General features: G+C 35.1%; 1 protein-coding gene across 1 annotated transcript in view; it reads left to right on the forward strand.

Moving 5' to 3' along the window:
- DHX15 (DEAH-box helicase 15) overlaps positions 1-5,744 on the forward strand; it is a 51,168-nt gene extending 45,424 nt beyond the window's left edge. Inside the window, exons 12-14 of the mRNA XM_068543147.1 lie at positions 2,043-2,233; positions 3,768-3,937; positions 5,178-5,744. Of these exons, the coding sequence (XP_068399248.1) occupies positions 2,043-2,233; positions 3,768-3,937; positions 5,178-5,295 (479 nt within the window). The 3' untranslated portion in view covers positions 5,296-5,744. The remainder of the gene's footprint in view (positions 1-2,042; positions 2,234-3,767; positions 3,938-5,177) is intronic.
- The last annotated feature ends 4,648 nt before the right edge of the window (positions 5,745-10,392 follow it).

A 10,392-nucleotide genomic window follows, 5' to 3' on the forward strand; every position in this document is an offset into this window, starting at 1 on the left:
CACATCTACTCACTAGATAGATAGATGATCCTTTTCTACTAAATGCTTCTCACTGCCATAGGGATGGTAAGCTGTTGGTTAGTTTTAGACCTTTTCCTCGATACGCTTTTCTTAATAAGGTCAAAGGAAACAGAATGACTGGACATTTAGCCTTTAATCACTGCCACCTTTTCAAATAAGGAGAGCTATTCTAAAAATAACATCAAACTTTGATCTCCACATAATATTTGGACATTTCATATCCATTTATTGAATTTGGGGTGTTTTAACTAATTTTTAAGCGACGCTGTGTTGTATTTGAAACATTGTGTATTTGCAAACTAGCAAATATTAGCAAATATTTCAGATATTAGTCAAGAGGATCTATTTCATTAAAGACAATGATTACATAGTAAAGATAAATTAGTCTTTATACTATTTGTTTTAACACTTGGGAAACAGAACTAGATTTAAGTTATTTTGCAGTGCCTTAATTTCTCTGTGTGTTTGTGTGTGTCTGTGCTAATGGTTTGGCTTTAGATCTTAAGAGTAGTTTCACTGTGAGAAATATATAGCTAGAATTATTTTAATAAAATGTTCCCATGTTTGGATTTTATTCCTCCCATTTATCAAACTGTTTCTCAAAAATTTAGAAACATAGTAAAACCATCAGATACTATTTGTTTATCTTGACAACTTAAAATTCCTGTTCTGTTACTCTTTAGTGTATGAATTCTGTGAAAAGTTAAGCATGTCAGAAACACTACACTCCAGATCAGAGTCTGCAAATGAACAACCCTTTTAAGAAGTCCCCCTTTTTATTGTCTGTTTCGACGTTACCTTTCATTAAGCACATACTTTCTTTGTTTCATCTCTGAAGATACTCAGTGCTTTGCTTTAAATGTCAGTATGTTCAGTTGGATACCTTTTATTTCTCATTCCAGATGGGTTAATTGATGGACATTTTAACATGTCAGTTCTTCAATTTAAAGGTCACTTACTACCCCACCTATCCACCTACCCTGTTTCTGAAATGTGGCTGCATTTTGTAATGGATAAACATGTATTAATATACCTGTTGTTCCTCTGAGAAACTATTAAGAATACGTATATTATAATTAGTAGAATCCTAGAACCAAGGAGAAAGGAATATGCCAAAGATTACTGTATATCACATAGCTGGAAAAGGATCATCATAGTTTTAATTTTTTAAGGGAACCCCCCCCCCCCGCCGCATTTCACAATAACCCTCTTAGATTTATTTATCGAAGGGCCTCTGAAGTAAATAATGCAGTTTTCCATTGTGACTGTCTTTGAGACATAAAGATGGCACTGTGTAATATTTTACATGATGCTCCAGTTTGAGCTCTTATATGAGCATCTCTAGGTTAGTTGGAAGGATTCATCAATGGAGAAAGAGCCCTTTGATAATAAATAAAATACATGTAGTGAAATTACTTGAAGTGCTTTGATATAAGCTTTGTTTATTAAACATAAGAGTGAGTGTTCCAGACATCCTTGTAAACTATGTCACTTGTATTTTAAACCACTAAGAGGTACATGGGTCACAGTAAAACTTTTAAACACTAAGTTTGGGGTGCTCTAGCTCAGGAATAAAGAAAAGCACACAATAGTCACTTGAAGTTCATTTTTATAACTTTTAAATTGTATTTGACAGTCTTAATCTAAGCTTGTTTTTTCTTTGAAAATGAGAAAGACATGGCATTTTTCCAGATTCTCTCAACCCACCCCTGTCAGACTATCGAAAACAACCAGGTGGATGTTTATGGGTAAATAACTCAGTACAATTAAAATAGTTTATCCAAAAACCATTGTTTTGTCATTCAATAGCCAGAAACCTTAGTGCTATTTCTAATTTTGAACTTTACTCCAGATTTTTAGGAAAGTTGATAACATTGTGATTAATTTATAAAAATGATGTGGGTTATTCCCTTTTGGATTATTTAGCTTACTGTTTATAGTGATTTCCTTTTTTAATTAGATAATATACCTGTTTGGATGATTCATGTCCCCTCTTATTTTCCCTCCCTCCAACTTTGTAGATCATGAATCGGTTCAGTGGTGTTATGACAACTTCATTAACTACAGGTCCCTGATGTCAGCAGACAATGTACGCCAGCAGCTATCGAGAATTATGGACAGATTTAATTTGCCTCGTCGAAGTACTGACTTTACAAGCAGGGACTATTATATTAATATAAGAAAAGCATTGGTTACTGGGTATTTTATGCAGGTATGTGGATAATACAGAAGTGCATAATTAAATGTTTACATAGTAATGTTTGTTTTCTATAGCAGCCCTTGGAATCCACGTAAACACAAAAATTCAGTTAAAGAATGCCTATAAATATTGATCTTAAACTTTATGTCCAGATTCTTGAATGAACTGATATACTGAGTTTTTACGTGTCTAAATTAATTCACTAAATGGCGTAGTTAGTGATCCAGTTATATAGAAATCAATTTTAGAATTACTTTTTTATTAATGGAGTCTTTAAGACACTTGGTGCTGGGAAGGCCAGGTGTGTCTTTTGATTTAAGTAATAAAGATGAAAAATAATTCAAAACGTTTCATTTAGCTTTGTGTTTTATATTGGAGGCTGAAGTAAAACTTGTCAGGTAAATCTAGTGAATATTTATTTTAAGGGACTTACAACAAATTATGTTTTTAAAAATGCAAAGTTTTTCTGGTGAAAACAGTGAAAAGTCAATCCCTTATTACTTGAGATGGGATTGGTTTTAGTTATCTCTTATATATCCCACTTGTTTTTTTCATTGTCTCCTTTGGCTCTGTCTTTTAAGCAAGATGTGGCCTACCTTAAGGCCAGATGAGCTCAATAAATAGAATGGACTTAAATGCACTGAGTCAGAGTGAAAGTAGATTGGCTCATTGTCTGTATTTGAAATCAAAGCAACAGAATGTTTATTGTGGCATCTTATAAGATCTTATTAGAGTTAGGATTTTCATGCCTTGCTCTATTACTCAAGCATTATGGATTTCTAATTCTCTCTTAGGATTAAAATTTATTAGAAATAGGGCATGCAGTGTAGTACCTGGCACTTAGTAGGTGCTTAGTAAATATTTATTGAATAAAATTGAGTTTATTTTCTATTATGTATTATTCATTTCTATTATTCACACATATTCTTTATGTTACTAGAGTTCTAGAATTGGAAAGGGCTATCTTCATCTGCTTTGGATGAGTGCCACCAATTGATATGTTTAATTATAGATAATGAATCTTTTAGTAATTGTTCAGCTACCACAAAGTTGTCACCTGGCATTAAGAACCTACTCTAGATAGTCTAAGGCAAGAAGGCCAAATAGTATATATTAGGCTTTGTGGGCCCATTAGGTCCCTATTAAAACTATTCAACTCTGCCTGCCCTTATAGCACAAAAGCAGCCTTGGACAAATGGGAATGCCTGTGTTCCAATAAAACTTCACTGAAATGTAAATTTCATGTGATTTCCACTCCAGTGTCACCAAATGTTTCTCTTTCGATTTTTTTCCCCTAATCATTTAAAGATGTATTAAGTATTCTTAGCTGACAGGCCTTACAAACATAGGCAGTGAGTTGGATTTGGCCTGCTGTAGTTTGCTGATTCCTGCTTTTATTAGGCAGTGGTAAATAAATATAGCCATCAGATAAAAAGCAAAAGGTGAGGCTTGCTTGTCCCTAATTATATAGGTAGCTTTACACCACTTTTGTTTTGTAACTAGCACATCAGAAGTATTGTATTAATTTACTGGGTTTTGGTTTCAGGTGGCACATTTAGAACGAACAGGGCATTACTTAACTGTGAAAGATAACCAGGTGGTTCAGTTGCATCCCTCTACTGTTCTTGACCACAAGCCTGAATGGGTGCTTTATAATGAGTTTGTTCTTACAACAAAGAATTACATCCGGACGTGTACAGATATCAAGCCCGAATGGTAAGCTCAGCGCCTTTCGTTCTAAAAGTTTTCGTTACCGTTTGCTTAGAATGGAATCTGAAAGGAGTCTTGTTTTTCGTTTCACTCTGGGGAATTTGGTGTTTTCATCACTAAGGTACACTAAGGTCCAGTGTATAGTTATGGGGCTTTGACCTGATGGTATGGTTACCTCTTAAAATCTTTGCTTTGATAAGAGGACGGTGGGATTGTTGATACGGACATGGGCAGGATTTGGAGCCAAATATAAAGTTACAGTTGACTGATACCAAGAGTGTCTTTAGTGCCATTCTCTTGCTGTTGTGATTAACTCAAGTCTCCTGGTTCCAGAAGTCAGTCAGTCTTTATATTTTATCTGTCCCACTATAATTAGCTCTCAACTATTATTTATTTATATGTTGGTGCTTTAGGAGCTAAGCAAGCATTAAAAACTATACCTCTTTTTGTATCATTGCATATTTGATTCACAAAATGTAATCAGAACTGACTCTTACTTTAAGCAAAATTACCCACCCACTTCACTAGCTCACTACCTCACTCCCTCTTGTGTCCTTTTTTTTTTTTTTCCTTTTTTGCCAGAATCTATTCTATAACTTAAGATAGGAAACATCAGCCAAGAATGGTGGGACTGAAGCGCTTATTTTAGTTGATGTCACTTGCTATATACTTTGAGGCTTCTTTCCTACACTGATTTATGACTTTTGACACTTAAATTGTGTAGGACATTATCATTTTATCTTAAATGCTTTGTTGAGAAAAAAATTGTATGGCCAAATTTTAAAAAAGATTCAGTAAAGTGTATTGTTTGGGGTTAGAGTTATATTTATGGTTATTAGAACTTTGAAAATGAGAAGATCCAGTCATTTGAATACCAGGATATTTCTTGTATAGAACCTTCAGTACTATAACCTTAGAGAGGTTGGTCAAAACAGTGTTCTAGAGTGAAGAAATGAATGACCTTATGTTAATATCTTTGTATTAATGTAAAGAAAGGATTTTTAATAAGAATTTATCTTTTTTTTTTAAGTTTATGGAAAGTCCATCATCAGAAAATTTACAGCTTACTAGAAGCATGCATATCAAAAGTGGTGTTTATAAGGATTAGGCATTTGTAATTTTAACATTGATTTGGATTTGTAGGCTTGCTTTTCTTTATCAGTATATTAATGAGTAATGCCTATCCCGTTAGCAACTCCAGTACTTTAATTGTTAATTTGGTAATTTTTCCCCCCCTTCTGGACAGGTTGGTGAAAATTGCCCCTCAATATTATGACATGAGCAATTTCCCACAGTGTGAAGCAAAGAGACAGTTGGACCGCATCATTGCCAAACTGCAATCCAAGGAATATTCACAGTACTGAATTCAATGCTTAGAACTGAAGTTATTCAGAGGACAGCTTTAAAAGATGAATGAACTCAAAAGTTCAAGTTGTGCTCTTCACGTTGGTTCAATAATGGCCTTTATTTGAAAGCTTTTTAATTTTTCTTTACAGTAAATATTCCATTCTGATTTCATAAATTAAACATTTATGCCTCCCTTTTGTGTTGACACTGTAGCTCATACTGGAAAAGTCGATCAATGTTTTGCAGTTTATTGAAAGTAGTTCTATATATAACAATGTTATAAGCATTTCTTTAGAAATGGTTGAAAATGCTTCTAAAATGTGATTATCGACCATGGTATGCATGATCGTTGTAATTGTTGACATTCCTTTTAGAAGTTGTGAAATGTTACAACTTGTGCTTATGTAGACACAATCTTCTGTCTCAGTACAGAGGCACTGACTTCAATAAAGTCTATTTATACTAATTTTGGCCACAGCACTTTGATATTTTTGTTCTAGTCTCTTTAAGTATGGCTTCTTCTCTTCCCCAGTGTGGGACTTTTTTTTTCTCTCCTTAAATTGTAAGTGTACTATGATTACATATTCAGCATCTTTCCACAGGGCTGCTCTTTAAAGTAGTCATTACAGCAGTGTTTTAAAGAACATAGCTTAGCACTTTGTTAGGTCAGGATGTGATCTAATGGGATAAAGTATGTAGTTTTTACTCAGAATTGGATCCCCAAAGACAGAATAATGAAAGGATAGTTTTCTCTTCATCTTAAAGTTCGTTCCATAAGACTGATTATTTATTATTTTGTTACCACATTTTTAGCAGATGTTTTGGTTTTACTTAGACCATTCTAAGCACTCTAGTCACTGAAACAAATGTCTGTATTAAATAGACAATAGGAAATGATATTATATTGTAGATCTTGGTCAGTTTTACTAAATTCTCAGTGTTGGGTGTTTTATGCAATGTACAAAGTAATTAGTGTAGTGTGTTAAAATGTGAACTTTCCATTCCCTGTAACAGGCCACAGACAAGTTAAAAACCCTTTTTTTAACCACAAATGACCCATCAAAGGGTCTTTAGATGCGACCCATCTTTAGGGTGTGACCCATCAAAGGGTTCTTAGTAAATCAGTTCCTTTTACTTGAAGAGGAAATACTGTACTCATGAATGTCTGGACTTGCCTCTTCTCCCTTCCCCCTCTTTAAAAACATTTAAATGTTCAATTTATAGGTGTACATAGTTGGGATTTAAATATACTTTGAGGCATATATCTAGTATGTGGTGTAAGGGAGTTAACTGGGCAAGTTAAGAGTATTTCAGGTTACTGGGATACTTCTCAGTGTAGGTAGCTGTTATTGTTAAATGATGCCTAGTGGTTTGAAAGAGTTAATATGCTTCTATTAAGTGCTTAATTTTGTTCCCATGGAGTAATTTACATGCTGAAATAATATTTTAGGTTTCATTTAAATTGTTTAAAAATTTATCCTACGTTAACTATTGGCAATATTATATGCTAGCATTTTTTTTTAGGTTAAGAAAGTCTAGGCACTTGATCAGACTGTTTTCACTAAAATGGTAGCTCTTGCCAAAGTAATGTATTATCTGTTAAAATTATACCACAGTATACAGGTGGTAAATCAGTTGCATATCTTTATAATCTGACCATCTATCCAATTTTAAATAGGTCTCAGTGTGTTGTATGTGTTTTTTAACCTTGTGCTTTTTAAAATCTAGAGTTCGACCATTAGGTTTTCTTACAGAGAAACAAGTTATAGAGCGATACGTAGAACAATGTTAGGTAGTTATTTGGCAGAGTTTCTGGGAATGGCTGGTATTGTTTGTATCTTATAAGTGATGAGTGTGCATTGGGAGTGGCTGCCTGGAAACAGCAAACCGAGTTTTTATTCCCTATTATCATGCCTACCAAAATATTAAAGTTCCCTCCATAATAATTCAGAAAATCTTTTTTGAAGATTTTCTGGAGAGGTCTCCTTATCCTCTCAGTTTAAAATAAGTAGAACTGCTTTTTGTTGTGAATATAGTCATTCTCAGTATCTGTGGGGAACTGGTTCTAGGACCGCTTGTGGATACCAAAATCCGTGCATGCTCAAGTCCCTTATATAAAATGGCATAGTACAGTTGGCCCTCTGTAAACACAGGTCCCACATCCCTGGATTCAACCAACCATGGATACAGAACCCCTAGATACAGAGTGCAGACTATGTAGCATAAGGAAGGAAGACCATCAGCAAGTAGAACATCTGCCTGTAAAGGCCGAGGAAATGAACACAGCTTGGGCGTATAGGGCAGGATAAAATACATACCCTGTAATCAATCCATTTAGCTAGAATTGCAAAAATAAAAGGATTCTATGCTGAATTTTTAATATAGTATATAACTTAGTTCTAGAATTTTAGGTTTGTAAGGTACCTGCAAATAGTTGGGATTCTTTTCTGAATAATTTTAATGGCCATCGCCTTTGCTCAGATACTTAAGAGAAAAACCATTACTTTAGAAGACATCTTAATAGTTCTCTTAGAAATGCTGAGCTGAATACTCTTTCACTGTAACTAATTGTTTTTAATTCTTCTAGAGTAAAGTTAAATAAGTCTGGCTGTTCTTCTGCATGATGCCATTTAGTTATTTGAGTTAACTGTCATCTTCCTTTATTCTTATTTAGGCTGTATAGCCTGTTTTCCTCCTCAGCCTTCCTCTCCGATACAGTTTCTAGATATCATGAATGTTCCTGCTTAACCTCTGCTGGGTGTTCTCTGGATTGTAGTCAATACTGTGGTCTAAGCTGGGCAAAGTGCCGTGGAACTTGTATTTCCCAGGGGACCAGACATGCCATTGCTTCTGTTAATGCAACTTAAGATTACATTACCCTATATTAGTGAAAGTAGAGGAGGGGATTGTGGTCTGGTTCCAGGCATTTTTAGAGGTGCCCTCGCACCATACTTATGGATAAAATAGGTGGATGTTTTATCCGTAGGTAAAAGGTAACCATCATACAAGTGGTCAGGTAGTTAGTATCTTGCCATCATCAAGGCAAATGTGTTTATTGAGAACTTACTGCTGTAGTGACTTTTAAGTACTTCTGTTGATATACACTGGCTAGATTTTGGGAACTTTCCTATTTGGCTTACTGTGAATTCTCTAGCTTGGACTGTTAATTGCTCATTTCTGAAGTGTTTGAACTTAGCCTAGAAAAAGCAGCCTCTGTTATCAGTCTCACGCTAAGTTTAACCCAGACCTGGGAGTTACTTGTATTTGGCAAGTTTCTTGCATTCTTTTAATATGTGGGCCTGTTTTACTCTGTTTGAAAAGATGCTATTTTTTGTAGAGTCTTCATTTATAATTAATAATAGACTGCAGTAAATGGAACCTGATTGAGAACTCATGGGAAAACTATAGTTATAACTTGTTTTTAACATTTCTTCCTGATAGAAGTTTTATTGTTATTGGTATTCCTTCATAGAATTTTTGTATACATCGCTTAGTAATACCGATCACTGTTCATTTTATTAAGTACCAACTCTGGAAGGCATTGTGTGAGTCTATAAAAATAGATTGATAATTCAGAGACTGTCTGGAATTATGGTCTGGTTGGGATTTTTAAAATGTGTTCAAAGATCCATAATATAAAGCAAGGTATGATGAATGTGGTAAAGAGCTATAGGTATCAGAAAGGAAGGATGGGTTAAGGATTAATTAGTCAAGTATTGAGCAAAGTGAGATAAATAAGCAGCCAAGTAAGTTAAATGGTTAAGTGTGAGTCCATTGGAAGTGGTTAAGGACTGGGGTAAGCTCACATCCCTGGCTCTGTCATGTGACAATGCCTGATGGTATTTTAAACCAACCTGGAAGTTCGAATTTATATGTTAAATCTCCCTATTATAATTTTAGATTTTTTTTTCTTCACTCTTAAAGCTGGATTCTAGGCAGCCATTTGCAACTTTGGGGTTAAGTAATCGGGAAATTCTGTGGTTTAGTTGCACATCAAACAATTATTAGGATTGCAACAGGCACTAAGTATTTCTTAGACAATTAACAGCATGTCAGGCCAAGAGTCTTGGTCCAGAGACAGTTGTTCTGCTTTAATTGAGGTATAATTTACATACAGCAAACTACCTTGTTGATTTAGGTCTACAGTTGGGTGAAGTTTGACAAATCTCTACAGTTGTGTAATCATCACCACAAACGATACACAACATTTTGATCACCCCAAAAAAGTTTCCCCCTGTCCCGTTGTTCACTAATCCCCTTGCCCAACTCCCAAGAGCTTTGCAAGTGCACAGACTTTCTGTCCTTTTAGTTTAGCCCTTTCCAGAAGGTCATAAATGGAATCAGACTGGTTGTAGTTTTTTGTGTCTGGTTTCTTTCATTGGGCATAATGCTCTTAAGGATCATCCATGTTGCATATATAGGTATATTCAGTAGTCCATTATGTATGTACCGTATTTGTTTATGCATTCACCTGTTGCTGGAAGGTTGAGTTATTTCCAGCCTTTGCTATTATGAGTAAAGCTATTTGCATACAGGTGTTTGCGTGGACATGGGTTTTTATTTCTCTTGTGTAAATACCTAGGAAACAGATTTAAGCGCATGTTTAGTTTTATGAGAAACTGCCCAACAGTTTTCACAGTGCTGTACTATTTTGCTGTCCCACCATCAGTGTGTGTTTCGTTGCTCTTCATTCTTGCCAATGTTTTGTAATTACCACCCCCACCCCTTTTTTTTTTGCCACACTGAGCGGCACGTGGGGTCTTAGTTCCCCAACCAGGGATCAAACCCTTGCCCCTTGCACTGGAAGCTCGGAGTCTTAACCACTGGACCGCCAGGGAAGTCCCCCATTTTTATTTAAAATTTTAGCTATTTAAGTAGGTGTGTAGTCCCTCATTTTGGTTTCCATTTGCATTTCACTGTGGTGAAATTTGCACGACCAATCTTTAGCGGTGTTGAACATCTTTTCACATGCCTATTTGTCATTCACGTCTCTTTTGGTGAAGTGACTGGTCACATCTTTAGCCCTTTTTATAATTAGTTTTGTTGTTGAGTTTGAGTTCTTCATGTATTCTGGATCCAAGTTCTTGATGAGATACATGTTTTGCAAATGTTTT

Source organism: Eschrichtius robustus, chromosome 4, assembly GCF_028021215.1.
Source record: "Eschrichtius robustus isolate mEscRob2 chromosome 4, mEscRob2.pri, whole genome shotgun sequence".
Classification (NCBI taxonomy): domain Eukaryota; kingdom Metazoa; phylum Chordata; class Mammalia; order Artiodactyla; family Eschrichtiidae; genus Eschrichtius; species Eschrichtius robustus.